The following is a 19,850-nucleotide window of genomic DNA, read 5'->3' as shown; positions in this document are numbered from 1 at the left end:
CGTGGCGAGCGGGTAGAACCCCTCACCTAGGAGCCCGCGAGCGTGCAGAGAGGGCGCGGGGCTCCAGCAGCCTGCGCTGCCCGCACCCACGGGAGGCCAAGAGCCACCGCGAGCCCCAGAGCGGGGCGGGCCCAGCCGACCGGGGCGAAGCACCTTCCGGAGCTCCCAGAAGGGCACTGGACCCCCTACCCTTATTTCGGCTGGAGAAGTGTCCAGGCAGGGGCGAGGCGAGGCGAGAGCAGCTCCCCACCCCCACCCCACCCCCGGAAACAAGCAGGGCTGTGGGGCCGAGCGCTCCGAATCAGGCCCTTTGTGCCTGGCTCCAGGTAGGGCAAAAGCGGAGACGTCCGTGAACCGAGAGAGACTGGAGGCTGGGTGGGGGCGGGGGCAGGAAGGAGAGGACGGGACGCGCGCAGTGGACGCCGAGAGGCCCGGGTACCCCGGCGCCGGGCGGAGACGCCAGAGAGCTGGCGCGAGGCGGGCGCGGGGTCTCAGCCCGCAGCGACGAAGCGAGGAAGGGTCTGCGGGGGGTCCAGGAGGACCCAGGAAGTTTGCGCCAACAATGGGCGTCCGGAGGAAGGCCGGGGCTGAGGGGGCGGCGCGGGGCGCCGGCGGCGGGCGGGCTGGCGCGCAGGCGGGCTGGCGGGCGCGGGGAGCGCACCGGCTACGGCTCGGGCAGGGGCGCGCGGGCAGGGGCGCGGGCGCGGGGCCCGGGCGGCCGGCGCGCGTGTGGTCAGCCCCGCGGTCCTCCGGCCGCGGGGCGCGGGCCGGTGGGGCTCGGCCTCCAGCTCATTCAGAGGCGGTTCTCGCCCTGCCATTGGCTGTGGCCGCCGTAGCGGGGCGGGGCTCCGCTGCCCGGAAAAAAAAAAATGTAACTGCGTAAAAAAGTCCTGGGCTGGGTGACGGATGCTCAAAAGTTCAGAAGTTTTTCCCAATGCTTCCTTAAGCGGCCGGCGCGCGAGAGACTGCAAAGAGGTGACGCGGGGCCCGGGCAGGCGGCCGGCGCGCGGCCCCCCACCCCCCGCCCGCCGCCCCTGGTTATTTGGCCGCCTTCGCCGGCAGCTCGGGACAGAGTCTCTCCTGGAAGGCGCAGGCAGGCTGGCGAGGAGGGCGCCTTCTCGCCGCTGATTCTCGGCTCTCCTCTCCCCCCGCCGGCTCGCGCCTGGAAGTGGCTCCGCGAGTTCCTCCGAGGCGGCTGACCGCGTCCTCGTCCGGCCATCTCCACTTGCAGCGAGCCCTCCCCGGCGACCGGCGCGGGTGCCGAGGTGTCCGGCGGCGCCCGAGGAGCCCCCAGCAAGCGCGGGGAGAGGCCGCGGGGCCTCGGGCGGGCGGCCGCGCCGGACGCAGCGCGGCGGCGGGGCCCGGACTCGCACTCGGCGGCCGGCGCGGCGCGGCCCGGCCCGAGCGGGGGTGGGGGGCGGCGCGCGGCGGCGGCGGCGGCGGCGGCGGCGACAGCAGCGGCCAGCGGGGGCCATGCAGGCGCGCTACTCCGTGTCCAGCCCCAACTCCCTGGGAGTGGTGCCCTACCTCGGCGGCGAGCAGAGCTACTACCGCGCGGCGGCCGCGGCGGCCGGGGGCGGCTACACCGCCATGCCGGCCCCCATGAGCGTGTACTCGCACCCGGCGCACGCCGAGCAGTACCCGGGCGGCATGGCGCGCGCCTACGGGCCCTACACACCGCAGCCGCAGCCCAAGGACATGGTGAAGCCGCCCTACAGCTACATCGCGCTCATCACCATGGCCATCCAGAACGCGCCGGACAAGAAGATCACCCTCAACGGCATCTACCAGTTCATCATGGACCGCTTCCCCTTCTACCGGGACAACAAGCAGGGCTGGCAGAACAGCATCCGCCACAACCTCTCGCTCAACGAGTGCTTCGTCAAGGTGCCGCGCGACGACAAGAAGCCGGGCAAGGGCAGCTACTGGACGCTGGACCCGGACTCGTACAACATGTTCGAGAACGGCAGCTTCCTGCGGCGGCGGCGGCGCTTCAAGAAAAAGGACGCGGTGAAAGACAAGGAGGAGAAGGACCGGCTGCACCTCAAGGAGCCGCCGCCGCCGCCGGGCCGCCAGCCCGCGCCCGCGCCCGCGCCGCCGGAGCAGACGGAGGGCGCCGCGCCCGGCCCGCAGCCGCCGCCCGTGCGCATCCAGGACATCAAGACGGAGAACGGTACGTGCCCCTCGCCGCCCCAGCCCCTGTCCCCGGCCGCCGCCGCGGTGCCCAAAATCGAGAGCCCCGACAGCAGCAGTAGCTCCCTGTCGAGCGGGAGCAGCCCGCCGGGCAGCCTGGCGGCGGCGCGGCCGCTGAGCCTCGACGGTGCCGAGCCCGCGCCGCCGCCCGCGCCGCCCGCGCCCCCCGCGCCCCCCGCGCCGCCGCCGCCGCACCACAGCCAGGGCTTCAGCGTGGACAACATCATGACGTCGCTGCGGGGGTCGCCGCAGGGCGCGGCCGGCGAGCTGGGCCCTGGCCTGCTGGCCTCGGCGGCGGCCGCGTCGTCGCGCGCGGGCATCGCACCCCCGCTGGCGCTCGGCGCCTACTCGCCGGGCCAGAGCTCCCTCTACAGCTCCCCCTGCAGCCAGAGCTCCGGCGCGGGCGGCGCGGGCGCGGGCGGCGGCGGTGCGGGCGGCGGCGGCGGCGGCGCGGGGGGCGCGGGCGGCGGCGGCGGCGCGGGCGGCGCGGGGACCTACCACTGCAACCTGCAGGCCATGAGCCTGTACGCGGCCGGCGAGCGCGGCGGCCACCTGCAGGGCGCGCCCGGGGGCGCGGGCGGCTCGGCCGTGGAGGACCCCCTGCCCGACTACTCTCTGCCTCCGGTCACCAGCAGCAGCTCGGCGTCCCTGAGCCACGGCGGGGGCGGCCAAGAGGCCGGCCACCACGCCGCGGCCCACCAGGGCCGCCTGCCCTCGTGGTACCTCAACCAGGCGGGCGGAGACCTGGGCCACCTGGCGAGCGCCGCGGCGGCGGCGGCGGCCGCGGGCTACCCGGGCCAGCAGCAGAACTTTCACTCGGTGCGGGAGATGTTCGAGTCGCAGCGGCTCGGCCTGAACAACTCGCCCGTGAACGGGAACAGTAGCTGTCAGATGGCCTTCCCCTCCGGCCAGTCGCTGTACCGCACGTCCGGGGCGTTCGTCTACGACTGCAGCAAGTTCTGACGCCCGCCCGGCTCTCCCGCACCTCGGGGGCGAACCCCGAAGCAGTCACGGCCCCAAAGAACCCGTCAATGCAAAATCGAAACTAAAAAAAAAAAATAAAATAAAAATAATGCAATTCCTAAAACTTGAGAAATCGTCACCGTACCGGCTTCAGTCCTTCCAGAAGTTCCACTCACCAGCTCCGAGAAAAAAAAAAAAAACTGTTTTCTTAAGCGAGTAATTGAGAGCCACCTCCTCCACTGTGCCTTGTCTAAGTAAGCCAGAGCGTGCGCCGTGCTGTAGCGAGGCCACGGACAGTGTCCCTGCACGTCGCACGTAAGTCCCTCCTCGCTCTCCTCCTCTCCCTCTCGCTCCCTCTCGGGCCGCCTGCCCTTCTCACCTGTAAGATAGCCATTTTTTACCCTCTGTCGAGAGGAGGGCGAGAGTCCCGGTAGAGCAGAATCGCTTGCTTTTTATTCAAGGACTTGTTTTAAAATGTAAATTGCAACATAGTAATTTATTTTTAATTTGTAGTTGGATGTCGTGGACCAAACGCCACAAAGTGTTTCCAAAACCTGACGTGAAAGTGCCTGAAACCTGAAATTGTGCCTTTATTCTCATTATATAAAAAAGGGAAACTGTATTAATCTTATTCTATCATCTTTTCTTTTTTTGTTGAACATATTCATCCTTGTTTGTTTATTAATAAATTGCCATTCAGTTCGAATGAGACCTATATGTCTGGATACTTTAATATAGCTTTAATTATTACAAAAATATTAAGGAGAGACTACACTAGAAGTTACCTATTCTCCACCTAAATCTCTGGAGAAGGGAAAAAAACGCAGAAACCCTCTGACTAGTCCAAGTCAAATTTCACGGAAGTCTTTTTGTTTAGTTTTTTTTTTTCTTTCTGCAGCATCTTCTGCAAATGTATTGTATAGTCAGCTTGCCTTTTTTTATTTTTTTTTTTTGTGGCTAGTGAAACGATAATTTCCTAAACAGATCTGAGCTGGCATATAAACAAATACAGTAATGACAGAACATGATGCGGGAAGCTCCAGCCGCTGGATCAGCAGCAGCCTTTGCCACAGTGACGCCCGTGCGTGGCGAGATGCAGGTGTGCCTCCAGCACACGCACACACACAAGGATGTTTGGCCCGTATGTCCCACGTACAATTGCCATGCATAGTCCGCAGCCTCGGGAGCCGAGTGCCCAGTAGATGTCTTTTATTCCTAGTAATTTCAGTCTGTTGTAAGAGGCAAAACCGAGTTTTAAAATGTATGTATATAAGCCATCCACTTCTATAATCCTTCATGTACTGCATAGAAGGATTGTTTTTTTTTTAAAGAAAAGACATACTGTGGGTTGCAAAGGGATATTTAATCTCTGGGAAACTATTTTAGAAGCTATGTTCATAGAACAATTTTTTTTAAGATGGAAAGCAGTAACAAGGAAGGAGAGCACAGCGTTTCAGTCTAGGGTGGTTTATTTTTCTCGAACCAATTTTTCTTGTTAATTTACAGTTAAACCTAGGGGGCAATCCGGATTGGCCCTCCCCCCCCCCCCCGCCTTTTGTAAATAACCCAGGAAATGTAATAAATTCATTATCTGAGGGTGATCTGCCCTGTCAATCAGACTTGGGGAGATGGCGATTTGATTAGCGCCGTCCCGGGCCTTTCCGTTTGTTTCCCAGATAATACACTTTCCTATCTGCCGCTCCTATCTGGAGGCAACACTTAGGCAGTAATTGCTGTCGCTTGTCAAAATCTGATCATTGTTAAAGGATTGCTGCAAATAAACACGCTCTAATTTCAGTCAAAACCTGCGTTCCGTGGCCTCTGATTCGCTCGGCCCCCTCCCCCAGAGTCGGCACCCAGCAGCCGGGGAAGACGGCGGCGGCGCGGGCGCCTCGCGGGGCCCGCGGCGGGGCTCGGCCTCGCCGTGCGCTCCGTCAGGGCCGCAGGCCTAGGGCTGTCCGGGGCAGCCCCGCGTGCAGGTAAAGACGCCGTGGGCACGCGTCGTGGGGTCGGCGCTTTGCTGCACTTGAGGGAGCCGGCCAGGCGCAGCGGCGCGCGCGGACAAAGGGTCTCGGCGGCCCGCCGAGCCGGGCCGTCCTGGGCCTCTCCTCCCCGCCCCCGGAAGGTCGGCGGCGGCAGGTGGGCCACGAGCCCGTGCCCGAGGCCTGGAGGCCCCGGCGGCCGGAGACGGGACCGTTCTCGACTTGTCCGGGGGCCAGGGCTGGGGTGGCGAGCGGAGCCCCGCGGCTCGGACCAGACTTTCCCAGCTGGGGCGGCTCTCCAGGGCCGCGGGCCCTGCGAGGCGCGCACAGCCCCGACGCGGGCCTCCCAGACGCCGCTCCCGGACAGGAACGCTCCGCAGCTAATTAGCTGTAATTGCCCGCCTCCCGGGTGCGTGGGGCGCCCCCGCCTCCCCCGCCCGGCCGCCGCCCTCCCCGGGTCCCCGCAGGCGTCTCGGCGGCCTCCTCCCGGAGTCGGCGACTTGCAGGAGAAAATCCGCGTTAGGCTGGACGCGTTCGTGGCGGGCCGGCTCGGGGTGCCGGGCAGAGCGCGCCGAGCGGAAGGCCGCACAGAGCAGGCGCGCGCGAGGGTGCGGGGGCCGAGGCCGGCGAGCCGGGAGAAGCGCCCCGGGGGCCCCAGCGGCGCCCGCTCGCAGCTCTCTCCCCGCGGCTCCGCCCGGCCCCACCGCGCTCCCGTTTCCTCCCAGCTCGCCGCCTTTGTTTTGAAGACGCACGTGCGTTTGAGGAACCCGGGCGGGGTGGAAAGGTCAGAGGCACCTCATTGCTCACGGGTGACAGCGCGCCCCGCAGCCCCGGGGCCTGGAGCTGAGCGTCCGCGGGACCACCCCGCAGCTCGGCCGCGCCCGCACGGGACCTGTCCCGCCCGGCCAGCGCTGTGTGTGTGTGTGGGGGGGGGCGATGGCCTCCCCGGCACGGCTGCCATAACCCTGCGCGGTGTGTGAGGTCGGTTTACAGAGGCCACAAATCACTTGGCAGTAGCCATGCGGGGAGTCGCTCTGCCTGATGCATGCGCCAGGCCTGTGGGCGCGCGGCGGGCTCAAGCGCTGCGGGTTAACGTGCCCGCGACCCTCTCCGCCGGCTCCCCTGGCCCCGAGGGCTCAGCGGCTGCAGCCAGCCCCGGGCCAGGCCTGGCCAGGCCGTGATCAGCTCCACCAGCTCCCTCATGGGGGCTGCGCATCCCCGAGGGCTGCGTCGCGGGGGCTTCGAAGCTGGGTCAGAGAGGGGGCGGCAGCGCGCGCGTCCTGTTCCTGAGTGGAACAGGGCGAGGGAAAGAACCGGGGCCCGCCGGGGTGCGGCGTGGGCCGCGGGCTCCCTCGGCCGCAGAGAGAGGGAAGGAGCCGGGTGGGAGTGCGGAGCTGGCTTCCGTGGCCCCTGAGCGCGCCCTCTTCCTTGTCCGAGCAAACTGCACGACTGTTTTCCACCCTCCTCGCGTGTGAAATCCGCGTGTCTGTGTCCTGCAGCTGCCACGAGCTGCCCGCGGGATTGCGTGCGAGGACGGGGGAGCCTGCTCCTTCCGCGGATCGTTCAATCTCCACGGTTTTCTGCCCTCCATACTCCTGCTTTTGGATTCCCGTCTCCAGCTTCGGAAAATCCCCGTGGTGCCAGGCTTATTTAACCGGGAACTACTCCTACCTCGGTGGTTTGCCAGTTTGATTTGCCCCTTCCCCAAGCCCCTCTCCCCCGCAATGAGGCTAATTTCTCTGTGCATTAGTCTATAGGAAACTCCGTGATATTTGAACTAATAGCCGCTACATTTTGAATTAGCCCGTGATAGCAGGCAGGACCCCCGGGCGGGGGAATTGGCTAAATTTGAATGCAGCCTCTGCAGAACGAGCATTTTGTCCTTTCTGTCGAAGGGGGCACGTTTATTTTCTTAGCAATTTATGCCGTACACACGCAAATGCCAGCATGGTGCCTGCCATATCAAATCTTGCATTCTGGCGCATGGCGTGTGTGCTGGGAGCGAGAGCTGTTTTCCAGGTTCTGTTGTTAGCTGCGCTTTTCCACCAGCCTGTGTGCAAACAAGCGCGCATTAGACAATCTGTCATCCCACGCGGGTTGTGTCCCTGGGAATCGACGTTTGCGAAGTGATAAGGCTCAGCTGTGCTGGGGGCCTGTGCGCACTGGGCCACCTCCTGCCAGCTGAGAACCGGGGGATCTGGACCCTGGAGTGCCTCTCGGTTCTGTTGGGCTGCCGCTAACTCTGAGAGGTGAGAAGTGGGGGATAGAGCCTCTGTCTCTCCTGGTGCCCTGCTCACTTGGGGGCCGGTTTTCAAGGTGTAAGGGCCACTGGTTTTGTTCTTACTGGTCCAAAAGCTGAGAGGCCGGAAACTTGCTGCTTCAGGCCTCGTGGCCTGGGAGGCACAAGAGGCGCCCCCGGTTGATCCAGGCCTGGGGCACTGCCACCGGTGTTCTCCAAGGCTGACAGTGGCACTATTAGTTTCCTTCCACCCCACGCCACGGCTCAGAGCTGCGGGAGAGGGGTTCCACTGAGCAAGCTCCGAGTCTCCTGCCGCCGGGTCCCGACGGAACTCCTCTCTGCTGTATTTCGTGGCTGGTCTGGGGAGCCATTAGCCCTTCCCACCTGGTCCATAAACAGCTGTCGGCTAGGGGCAAGATTGATGGTGGCCAAGTAGTACAGCTGGCCGGGCAGCACCGCCGAGGATTCCACGTGGGCCGAGCAGAGACTGGGATGAGGGAAGAGAAGCAGCCGCAGGCTGAGGGGCCAGGGGCACACACGGGGGCTCCCAACAAGAGGGGCTACTGTATGCAGACAGTGGAGCCCGAAGCGCCGGCTCCAGAGAGCCCACTTCTCTGGGATCTGTTCTGGTCTCTAACACAGCTGAAAACCCCCTGCGAAGAGCTTTGAGTGAAGGCATTCTCCCTGCCCTCCAAACTGGCCTTCATTCCCATCTGGGGCTCTGCCTTTGGTGGGCCCGATTCTGTTCTCCTGTTTGCCTTTGGTCTCATCTCCTCCTTTTTCTTTGTCTCTGTGCCCCCCCCCCCTTCTTCCGTCTGCCCCCCGCAGAGGGCCTTGGGGCCAGGACGTTTCTCCCAGATGTCCCCATTCCAGCTTGCACCTCTGCTGGCTTCTTCCACAACCCCTCCACTCAGCGTTCTGGGGGGGGGGGAGGCCGGATGTGGCCAGGACCCCAAGCTTATGCCCAGGCCTGGGGCAGACCTGGGGCCCCCACCCCCACCGAGGGAGAGGACTGGCACATTCCAGGGCCAGGTCCAGTTGGGAAGGGAACTGAGCTAAATGAATCCCAGCTCCAAAACCCATTCAGGAGAATGAAAGCCGCCTCTCCACTGGCGGGCTCGACCTGATTAGGAGTGGAAAATTGAGCAAGGTGTACCATGTCCGCCTTGTTGGAAACCAAAATAGGCGCAGGGAGCAGAAGGCACAACCCTTGCGCGGCTCTCCCGTCTCCCCGTGGCTCCAGAGAAACCCTCTGTTCCGTATTATTTTTTGGTGTTGTTTACCTGATTTTTTCCCTCACTGGTTTTAAATCTGTAGCGCATTGAGCGCGTGTTCCAGGAGATGCAGTGGGGCCTGTGCTTTTCCTGCGTGTGCAGCCGCCCCGCTCTGTGCCGGGGCTGTTCGGTCTCAGGGTCCAGCATTGCTTCCAGCTCCCACTCGGGCTGCCTGGGGGCCGCAGGTGACCCTCGGAAGCCTCAGTGGTGCGTCTCCAGGTCCCCCGGCCTTTCCCAACGGTGCCTCCCTCTTTTCCCCCAAGGAGCATGGGCCTTCGCTGGCCTGCCCTGGGCCCCCACGGCCCCCGCGGCCCCGCAGCCCCGCCTGCTGCTCTGTGGGAGCAGATCGCCCTGTCCCACGAAGGGCGCTGGCTGGGCTGCCCGTTTGCACCCTTAAGTCAACACTGCCGGGGGCGACCTGGGTGGGCACGGAGGGGCGAAGGGACTGGGAGTCCTGAAGCCCAGCGCCCGCCCTGGCTGCTGGGACCCCCCACAGGCCCCAGGAGAGCGGGGCCGGCTCGGCGAGGGGCGCGGAGGGCCCTTGGGAGGTAGGGAGTGAGGGGTTCACTGGGAAGCTCTGGGAACAACTTGGATACGGAGATAGGAGGGGGGCAGGGGGACAGAGTGAGCCCCCTCCTGTGGCTACTCCAGAGAAAAGGCAGGAAAACCGACGCATTGAGCGCCATTAACTCTTAAGGCTTCCGCATTTCCTTCAGCATAAAAGCGGGTCGCAGCTCCCGGCGGCGCGGCTGGGCCCGGGCCTTGCTAATGACCCCGGCAGTGCGGACCGAGCCCAGGGCGCGGTGTGCTCGCATTGTTTTCCAATGTGCCCGTAGCGGAAAGGCCAAAACCCGCAGCCCCGACTGCGCGCAGGGAGCCGGGCCGTGTCCCGCAGCCGGGGTCACGCGCGCGCGGTGGCGGCTGGCCGCGGGGCTGTCCGGAGGCCGCGGAGCCGGGGGTCGGGGCCCTGCTTGCCATTGCAGAGGTTTTTTTTTTTCTTCTCACTCAAAGGCCAGTCGCGGCCTAGGCTGGGCCGCACCGCTGCGGGGCGGGTCGCGGCGCCAGGAGCGTGGGCTAAGGCGGGGCAAGACGGGCGCCGCCGGGCCTCTCCCCAACGAGGCGTCCCGGAGGGGGATCGGGAGGAGGCGGCCTCTCTGCGGATCCCGCAGCCTGGGGCAGTTTGGGTGCGAGGAAGTCCCAGAGAGGGCGCAGGGCCTGCGTTGCTGCTCGATTCCAGGGGGCCCCACTCCCGTCGGGCTCCGCAGACTGCCCGGGAACCCAGTGACCGAGGGAAACGTGACCTTCTCCCGCGTCTGCCAGCCGGCTCCCGGGCGGGCCGCGACCCCAGGGCCCGGTCCTCGGAGACGCGGGGAAAGGGCCGCCCGCCCTCCCCGTGCAGGCGTGCGCTGCCGGGGACAAGTGGCACAACAGGAAAGCCTTGCCAGAGGCCCTTCCCAGTCGGCTTCCTCGCCATAAAAAGCCAGACTCCAGCCGAGGTCCTGACCCCTTCCAAATATACATTCCCTCGCCCGAGGCCCGCCACGCCAGCCCGGGCCCCGGGCTGCGCGGTTTCCTCCCGGGCCGGCTGGAGCCCGGGGCCTCCTCGGGAGCGGCGGGGAACGGAGCAGCCCCGAGTTCAGTTGCTCTCGCCGGCTCACCAGCTCGCCTCCCTCGCTCGCGTGTTTTGGCCTGGACCCTGTGTGCGCCCAGAGCCCCCTGGTGAGGGTCTCTTCACGCACCACAGCGCTGTCTCGCAGGGCGGTGGGGTAGGAGAGCGCGCTGCGCGGGTTCCCGCACACGTGCACTGCGCGGCTCGCCCAGGCCCGGGGTGCGCGCCCGGCGCATGTGCGCGCGATCTGCGCCCCCTCCTTCAAGGTCGAAGCTTGGACCCGAGAGTCCCATCCCGAGGTGGCAGAGCCAGGGCGCGGGGCACGCGGGCCAGGCGAGGCCTGGGTAGCCGCCGTGGTGCCCGTGCACGCCGACTGCGCCCCCCGTGCGGGCACCTTGGCTCCCGGATTTGGAGATCAAAGGGGCTGCTGGGAATGGGGCGTCCCTTGTGTGTGACCCCTGACCCTGAGGAAGGGCGGGAGCCCGGGCCATCGGTAGTGGGGCCTGGGGTCAGGCCGCGGTCGTCGGCCTCGCAGCTGAGGGGGAGGAGGAGGAGGAAGAGGAGCGGTGGGGCCCTGCCGGACAGAGCGCGAACTCCTAACGCTCCGGCCCAGTGGGGCCCGACCGGACCCTGGGCAGAGTCCACCCAAGAGTAGTAACCCCGAAGGCGCGCACCCGGGAGATGCGCGCGGGGAAGGCAGCGAGGAAGGCCTCAGGCTCCGACTTCCGGGAGAGGCCCAGACCCTGCCTGGGTGGACACTGAGGATGGCGAGAAGCCGGGCCCGTGGAGCCGCCCGCCCGGAGCCGCCTTGTGTGCCCACTGCTGGGCCGCCGGCGACAGAGCCGCACGGGGTTTGGAGCGGTGCAGGTGGCACGTGCGAGTGCCCGCCACAGTGTCCTGTGAAAGTTGGGAAGCAGGTCTGGGAAAACAGATGACCTGTGACCTCGGACCTTCTCGGACGCAGATGCCTGGGGTTCTTCGAGACGTGGGGGTGAGGAGGGTTTGGAGACGCCTTGGCAGCCGTACCTCGAGGGTTATCATTTTAAAAGGAAATTCCCCTGCTCCATAACGCTGGTCAGCGGCTCACAGCTGCCGGCCAGCGGTTTCCGTGGGGTTGGTGGTGGTTGGGGAAGGTCCTGAAAGGGAAGCAAGAGGAGCCAGGAGCAGTGCCCGCATTGGGGGGGTACCGCCCCCCATCTCCCCTGGCACCCCACCCAGAGCTGCAGTCGGGCTCCCAGTGGAACCACCTTAGCTCTCCTTTCCCAGGCACTCAGGCACAGGCCTGACCGTGCCGCAGCCTGCTTGGGGGCTCGCGGCTGCGGAGGTGTGACAGGTTTATGGTGTGGGGCCAGGCTCACCAGTGACCCCTGAACAACAAGAGGCAGCAGCCAGCCCAGAGCGGGGGCTCCCACAGGAAGGTCAGGGGGAAGGGAGTTGGCTGGGTGGCCCGAGGGTCCGTGTCCCCTGCCCCTCGTTTGGTGGACAACCCTGGGTTTAACTTTCTCTAGTTTTTACTAACACACACAAAGATGGAAGATGCTTATAACACAACGCAGAGCAGAAAAAAATAAGTTCACTGAAATTGAGGTTAAAGAAAAAGCCTTTTAACAAGAGTCATCTTAAAGGAAATTCTGCAGGAATGTTCCTTTTGTTTGCACACACACAGACAAGCACACACACACACAGAGCCAGGAAGCCAGTGAGCTCCCACACTGAGGTACAGGAACAGAGGCTGCAACCAAATATCTCTATTTGTTTCCTTCAAAAATCGATGCCGCAGTCCCCATTGAGAGCTGGAGTTGATTCAAACCCCTGCCTAGACCCTCCTGGCCCTCACACAGAACAGCTTATTATGGCTTTGGGCTAACATGCCGCTAAACACTGGGTAGAATGCCCCCGTCGCCGACCCCCAGCCCCAGCGGCCCCAGGAGTGGTCTCTCTCAGGTGTGGGAGAGAGGTTCGGGTGGTCTGTCCATCAGGCAAGGCTCGAGGGAACGCAGTTGGTGAGATTGGCAAACTGTTTGTGTTTTGAGTGTGTGTGACAGTGCATCAGCCGGCACACTGGTGTCTCTCTGCGTGTGTCCGTGTGTGAGTGTGTGTGTGTGTGAGCGTGACAATGCATAGCTGGTATGCTAGTATCTGTGAGCACGTGTGTGTGTGACAGTATCAGCTGGTACCCTGGTGTCTCTGTGCATCTGTGTGAGCATGTGTGTGTGTGTCAGCCTGCATGCTGGTGTCTCTCTGTGTGCGTCTGTGTGTGAGCGTGTGTGTGTGTGACAGTGTATAGCCGGTATGCTAGTGTCTGTGAGCACATGTGTTTGTGTCTGTGTGTGTGACAGTATCAGCTGGTACCCTATGTGTGAGCACGTGTGTGTGAGTGTGTCAGCCTGCATGCTGGTGTCTGTGTGCGTCTGTGTGTGAGCATGTGTGTGTGTGTGTGACAGTGTATAGCCGGTATGCTAGTGTCTGTGAGCACATGTGGTTGTGTCTGTGTGTGTGACAGTATCAGCCGGTACCCTTTGTCTTTGTGCGTCTGTATGAGCACATGTGAGTGTGTCAGCCTGCATGCTGGTGTCTGTACATCTGTGAGTGTGTATGTGTGTAAGACAGTATCAGCTGGCGTGGTGTCTGTGGGGCTGCATGTGACAGTGTGTTGGCCAGGATGCTGGTGTCTGTGTGCATGTGTGTGTGAACACGTGTGTGTGTGTGTGTGACAGGGTCAGCTGGCATGCTGGTGTCTGTGTGTGTGTCTGCGTGTGAGCATGTGTGAGTGTGCTGGCTGGCATGCTGGCGTCTTTGTGTCTGCGTGTGAGCATGTGTGTGTGACAGGGCTGGCTGGCACGCTGGCGTCTTTGTGTCTGCGTGTGAGCAGGTTGTGTGTGACAGGGCCGGCTGGCATGCTGGCGTCTTTGTGTCTGTGTGTGAGCATGTGTGTATGACAGGGTTGGCTGGCACGCTGGTGTCTTTGTGTCTGCGTGTGAGCATGTGTGTGTGTGTGACAGGGCCGGCTGGCACGCTGGCGTCTTTGTGTCTGCGTGTGAGCAGGTTGTGTGTGTGTGACAGGGTCGGCTGGCACGCTGGCGTCTTTGTGTCTGCGTGTGAGCAGGTTGTGTGTGTGCCCATCCTGTGGGCCCAGCTTCTCAGGGCCATCCGCTTCCAGTTAGCACCCTGCCTAGGTAGGTGCTGGGAGCGTTTTGGGGGGCAGCTTCTGAGGACCGGGGGAGGCAGCCTGGGCCACCCCAGTTCTGCTCGGTGATCTCGGCCAGCCTGGTTCAGGGCGACTGGGGCAGCCAACAAAGAGCCCTCTCTCCTGCGCCAGCCGTTGGAGTCTCGGTCCTCCCCCAGATCATAAACCTGCCGGTGAACGGATTCAGAAATACTTCACCCGCACTCAGACACGCATGTGCAGAGGCTGGAATTCCATTTGCTATAAAGTTTTATTTTATTTTGCTTGGAAGGAGAGTGAGGGGGAGCCGGAGAGCCCTGACCTAATTTGTCGTAGGGCAGAATGCTGTATTTCAGCAGAGGTGTGTGCACCTGCACGCCAACCCCGGCCTGCTGCCTGGGGCGTCCTGCGCCTACCTGTAGCTGAACAGGAGCACAGAGCGGACTCGGGGGTCCTCGAGCCACCCAAATGATGCTCTCAGTGAGGCCAGATCCCGGGACCCTGGGCTGGGCCTTCAATCTAACTCCTAGTGAATGCTGACGCAGCCCAGGTGTGGAGCCGGCTCTCTGGCATGCATCTGGCACTTACTATCTATTGGTTGGCTGATTGGATCAGAATTCCAGTGAGGAGGCAGCCCTGTGCGAGATCCTAGGCCACAGGGCAGGCGTGGGCTCCGAGGCCTCGGCCGCCCAGGGCTGGGGGCCTCCCGGCAGCACTGCCCTTCCGGGCTCTTCTTCTGGCCCCCTTCTAGGGCTGGGGGCTGCTCGGTGGGTGGTGGGCAGGAGGGGGCTAATTACAGGCAGCAGAGCGGGGCAGGACGCTCTCCAGCCGGCTCAGGCCTGGCGGGGGTCTTCTCAGCCAGGCCAGAATAAGCCAGAATAAACCGGTTTATTCCGAGGTGTGACTTTTGGTGTTTTTGTTTTGGGGTCCCTTACAGCCGCTTTACCATGCAGAAAACACAGCGACTCTGGGTGCTGGTTCGTAGAAAGGCCATTTTTTATTAAGGAAAGAGGAAAAACAATTCGAAGGCCCCACAATTTGAGGTGTCTGGCGACATAATTTCAAGTAACGTGAATGTGATTCAAACGTCTCCGATTACCCAAGACCCAACCCAGAAGGCCAAGCAGGTCCCCAACCCCTGGAGTGGCATTTCCCGGCTGCTACAAATCTCGAGGTCCCCGCCCCAGCCCGTGGGGGCAGCGCAGGGGCGGGGAGGGGCGCCGGGAGCCCGCGGGGTTCTGCACCACCACCCTGGCCGCCGGCACCCGCCGCCCGCACGCGGGGGTCCGCGGGCCTGGGCGGGGCGGCGCTGCGCTCCGCGGCCGCGCTCAGGCGTTGGGGTTGGTCCGCATGAGCTCCACGTCGGCGTACACCATCTCCTTCACCAGCTCCTGCGCTCCGAGACACGGGGTGGGCGGGACTTCTGCCACCCTCCGCGGCGACACCCCGACCGCGGGTGGCGGCCCAGCAGAGGCCTGGCAGCACCCGCCCGCCGCCCGGGGCCGCCTCCGCCCTCTCCCCCGCCCTGCTGGCCTCGGGCGCCGCGGGCACCGGCCTGGCCTCGCCCCGAGAGCCGCCGCCTCGCAGCCCCGGGGCGCCCGGCGGCCGCGCCCGACCCCTACTGCCAGCTGAGTCCCCCATGCCCGGCGACACTTACATCAAAAGCGACGCGGGGCTTCCAGTTCAGCTTCTGTTTCGCTTTGGTGCAGTCTCCCTGCAGAAAGTCCTGCGGAGAAAGGGGAGAAGCTGGCGTGGGATGGGGCGGCGAGCCCCGGGGAGCCCCACGGCCCCGCAGCCGTGCGCCCGCGCGCCCGCTCCGGACGTCCGCTCAGGCCACGTCCCGAGGCGGCCCCCGCCCCTCCGCACCGCGTCCCATCCACTCTGAATGGCTTTTTGTAGCTCGCATTGGTCGTCAGCGACGCTCGCTGGAGCACTGTTCCGGACGGCTGCCCTTTCTGGGCGCACCCCGGGACTCGGCTCCCGCTGCGGGGCGGGCGCGCACTGCGCCCCGGGGCCGGGTACTCTCCGCCTCCTCCTACCCGAAGCCGCTGGCCACGCGGGGGCGGGCCTCGGAGCGTGCAGGCGCCAGGCTCGGGCCCCGGGGCCCCGGTCCTTGGCGGCGGGAGGAGAGCACCCCTGTTTCTAAGGGAGGCGTGGGTGTGGGCTCCCGCGCTGGCGGCCGAGCGCGGCTCTTCCCGGGCGGCGGCTGAGCTGCTCCGGGTTCACGCTGCCTCCAGCACGCCCACGCGCCCTATAAACCGAAACCGAAGTTGCACGCCGCAGTACCTGCAGCCCGCAGTCTGCAGCCGCGCTCCCAGCAGCTCCGCGGAGGATCGGGTTCATTCTCAGGACAGCAGGCTGGGGCTGCCCCTCGCCTGAGTCGCGAGCGTCCCGTCCCGTCCCACCAGGCCTTGTCACGGCGGGAAAGCAGGGGGCCAGGACTCACGGGGTCTGCCCCCTCTGCGTGGCCCACACAGCGCATCAGGGCTTCGCGCAGGGTTTTAGGCACACGGGGCGGCTCGTTTCCATCGCCCTAAGAGGCTTCCTGGGAAAGAAGCCTGCTCAGAAGAGAGAAAGACAGGCAGAGACGGGTCCCCCAGCCCAGCCCTCCCGCGCCTGTGTCTTTATTACGCGGGTCTCTCAACGCTGAGATGCAGATGGAGGTGGGGATTCGAAGATGAGTTGGAGACAAGAAAGGAGACAAAGACTTCGAGAGACACCGTGTTTGTAAGCGAGGCAAGCAAGGAGCTTTCCCCCTAGACAGACACAGTCATCAGCAGTCCCCGCACACGGCCACGAGGGTGCCTGCGCACGTCCCGCGGCCACGCAAGCACTCCGGCCCTTCCCGCGCAAGCCCCTCCTGCTTGCTTTCCGCGGGCTGCCCTGGCGCTTGGCGGGCACGGGCCGCGCTCCGGGTCGGGGTGGCAAGGCCCTGCTCGGCCGGGCCGCCTGGTGTCCCCCCACGGCTCAGCCTCAGCCTGCTCGGCCGGGCCGCCTGGTGTCCCCCCACGGCTCAGCCTCAGCCTGCTCGGCCGGGCCGCCTGGTGTCCCCCCACGGCTCAGCCTCAGCCACCGCCGGCCGCGTGGGTTCTGCGTGTGCCCAGCACGGATGGCTGGGGGACTGCTTCCAGAGGCCGGGCATTTCACAATGCCCCGAAGCAGTGATTTCCTCCCCGGGGGGCTGTGTTAATAAGAGTGCCAGGAGTTACTTCTGCCGGCCCCAGAGTCCACGGCCAGGTTCTGCAGGATACAAAAATTAGTGGCTGGTGGTCTTAACACAGCGCGACACGGAGTTGCCATGTAAGTGGGAAAACAAGCCAAGTAATTTATTTCTCTTTCCTTTCCCTAAATAAACTTGTCTATGCTTCTACAATGCTTCCATTTTACTATCAGCGTCACACAAAGTTACTCATTCTTCTTCCCCAGTGTAGAGCCACGAAGCAGCCGGGCCAGGCCACCACCCCCCGCCCCCCGCCCCCATCCTATAGCAACTCCAGGGCTTGGAGAGAAACATGGTTATTGTTTAATCACATCACACTGGCCGTAAATCAACCAGCGCAGCATAGGATGCAACGCATGGCTGTGAACCTACAGTTAGCAAAACCCTAAAACACGGTTTGGCTTCCAGCGATCTCAGTAGGCTTGGGAAAGAGAGCTTTGTATTGTAATTACGTTTCCTGTATTTTCCTACAAGTAGCTCATAATATAAAAACAACCCAGGAACTACAATTAAGGAAAAAGAAAAATGGGTTTCAAAAGCTTAGAACCAGACATTGCTACCATACGCTGTGAAAGTATTCCATTGAAACCAGAGACGCGCCCAGTCAAACTTCCCGATTTAGTTTTGAGCCCAGCTCCTGCACTGCAGTCTAGCAGCTTCCTTTAACCTTCTGCCAAGGCTCTGTCTCCCTGAAATTTAATTAGACCAAGAGACTTTGGGAGGGAAAAGGATGAGGGCCCATCAGGACAGAACAGCGCGCCCCATGCCAGCTGCTACTGAGCCGCCGCAGGACCCCCGCGCTTGTGCCCCAACCAGCTTCTGAGGCCAGATGAGGACGTCCAGCGTGGGCTGCACTTAACTCCTTACCTCTTCCCACTGTGCCACTGTGGCCAAGAGTGCAGGGCACCCCACAGGGGCCCGGGCAGCGCGGGGGGGCACTTCTGCAGGTGAGGTGCCTTTGGGCCTGGGGGGCTGTGCGGGAAGACCCCAGCATGGACCCCTTTGGTGTCCCACTGCCTCTACAACCTGACCTTCCTCAAGCCCCCGGCACTAGGGCCTGCTCTCTCCCGCTCTGTTCTGCCACCCTGCCGGCTCAGCTCCTTCTTTCTGTGTCGGCTTAGTGGGGGAAAAGCCGAATTAACGTGATGATTTGATGTTCAGTTTCCAAGAAGGACTTTGTGCCCTGGGTGGTCTGGAGCATTCCTGGGGAAAACAAGAGACAATGAAACTCGGGACACGACACAGTGGAGGCCGCTCCGTGTGCTCAGGCCTTTCTCGAGCCCTGGCTGCTGGTGTGTCCTCGCTGCTTTCCTCGCCGTTCCTCAGGTGAACTATACAGTTCCAATCTGTAATTTATTATTGTCAAGTTCAATTAGGTTTAACTGAGCATTTCACGGCGGCCAGGCAGCGTGAGCAGGGAGGGGCGTCCCTGTGCGACTCCCCCCGCTGCTGTTTGTTCGTCTGGCTCTCAGGAGTCGTCCTCTTGCTGGGGCATCCAGGCCGGGACCCGGAGGGCTCAGGGCTCGGCGCGGGCTCGGGGCTCGCGGTCTTGAGCTGCACGGGGCAGCGTGGCGGGGAGCGCATGTTTTGCTGCAGCGATTTTGCAGGCTTTCCTGGCTCATGTTCTTGTTGTAGTGGACTGATAAAGCGCCAGGCCAAATCCTGGAAAAGCCATTAAGCCGGTTCCTGAGCTCAGAGTAGTTAAGGGAAAATCCAGAAAAGGAGAGAGAATCGTACTCTGCCATTATCTTCTCCCCGAACCCCAGTGCCCTGCCCTCAAGGCTCTGGGGCACCTCTGACTCCATCAAGGGGACACCCCATCCTTACATGGCACTGCTTGGTTTCCTTTCTCCCCCCACCTTCTCTGGATCATTCCTCTCCATGTTAAATGCCCCCCACCGCCTCCCTAGAACCAGGGTGGGCAGTGCTCATACATGCATTGCATCCAAGCTCACAGCCACACTGCTGTGACTTTGCTTGGGGGACATTTTAATTCTGAGTTCCAGTTATGGATACTGTTTGTTTCCTCAACAGGTTTTTGCAAAAGGACATGTGTTTCGTGGGGAGACATTTTAAGAGTGTGCGATCTTTCAGGCAGGATGCTGCTAAAATTCTAACGTACATTTTGAAAGAAACTGACTGGAGTGCCGTGAATACGAAGGTGCGCAGAGCAGGCCCGGTGAGAGCCCCCTTACACATCTTCAGGAACGCGAGACACGGAGCTGTGAGTGGCACTCGGTGCTCATTTTTCCCTTCTACTTTTCTTAGAAAAGCAAAACAGAGGAACAGCTCGAGTTCCAAGGGAGCACAAGGCTGCCAGTGAATTTGGTTCTTGATCTAACTTTATGCTAATGGCGAGTGAGCAGGGGAGTTTACTCTGGGAGTGAAGTGAAGCTGATGAAAACAAGAGCAAAAACAGACGAACAAACAAAACTGCTGGGGGGGGGGGGGCAGGCTTTAAGAAGAAACCAGCTCAGCAGAAAAGCACAGCACACTGCAGTCCAGGTTCAAGAGCGGCGTCCCCGAGGTGGAGAAAAAGCAAAAAATCGAAGTCTGCAAGCTCCCCCAGACTCCAGGCTGTGGGAGAGAGGGGGATTCGGCCACGAGCCCATCACTGTGAAAGCCAGGCACGAGAGGTGTCCACGAGGTGCATTTCCCACGAACTCTCTGAAGACCTCTCGTGCCTGGACTTCAGAACCGTGTGCGCCCAGAGAACTGCGTTTTCCGTGGACTTCCTGAAGTGCTGTGCACGGCCTCCTTCACGGGGCAGCTTCCGCTCGTTCGCTCACAGATTTGTCCTTGGGGTGAATTCTTCCCCGAGAGAAAGCAGACCCCGAGCAGCGAGGAGCAGCGTTTCCTGGCGGTCCCCTTTCTGCCGCCCATCAGCACGAATGGCAGTGGAAGCCAGGCCTCTCTTTTAATGACAAGGGGTGATAAGAGACAAGAAGAAAACAGCAGGCCCTCTCGTCTGCTCAGGAAGCGGGGCTCAGGGGGACTGTCCATCAGCAGGGCTGACAGAATGCCGTCAGAGCTCAAACAATGCTTGGGCCACCTTGGGGAAATGCAGTCAGCGAGAGCCAGGAGCAGTGGAGATAAAGTGGAGCGGGCAGAGGCCCCGGGGGGCAGTCAGCACAGAGCCCCTGCGCCTTGGGTACAGACCACTGCCGGACACTCACACCGTCCCCTGGTGGCCTGGAGCCTCCG

General features: G+C 62.9%; 2 protein-coding genes across 2 annotated transcripts in view; one reads left to right on the top strand and one right to left on the bottom strand.

Annotated features, from left to right (window-relative positions):
• Positions 1-1,328: 1,328 nt before the first annotated feature.
• FOXC1 (forkhead box C1) lies at positions 1,329-4,960 on the top strand. Its single transcript, XM_008274294.5, has one exon. The coding sequence runs from the start codon at positions 1,474-1,476 to the stop codon at positions 3,154-3,156; it is 1,683 nt and encodes a 560-aa protein (XP_008272516.5). The 5' UTR covers positions 1,329-1,473; the 3' UTR covers positions 3,157-4,960.
• Positions 4,961-14,404: 9,444 nt separating this feature from the next.
• Positions 14,405-19,850, bottom strand: part of GMDS (GDP-mannose 4,6-dehydratase) — a 628,352-nt gene continuing 622,906 nt past the window's right edge. The window contains exons 10-11 of the mRNA XM_051855925.3: positions 15,084-15,152; positions 14,405-14,817 (exon numbers count right to left, since the gene is read on the bottom strand). Coding sequence (XP_051711885.1) covers positions 14,755-14,817; positions 15,084-15,152 — 132 coding nt within the window. The 3' untranslated portion in view covers positions 14,405-14,754. The remainder of the gene's footprint in view (positions 14,818-15,083; positions 15,153-19,850) is intronic.

The sequence above is a fragment of the Oryctolagus cuniculus genome, chromosome 5 (assembly GCF_051225735.1).
Source record: "Oryctolagus cuniculus isolate XC-2025 breed Fujian yellow rabbit chromosome 5, ASM5122573v1, whole genome shotgun sequence".
NCBI lineage: Eukaryota > Metazoa > Chordata > Mammalia > Lagomorpha > Leporidae > Oryctolagus > Oryctolagus cuniculus.
The sequence above is the reverse complement of the archived record's forward strand: the minus strand, read 5'-3'. Positions and strand labels throughout refer to the sequence as shown.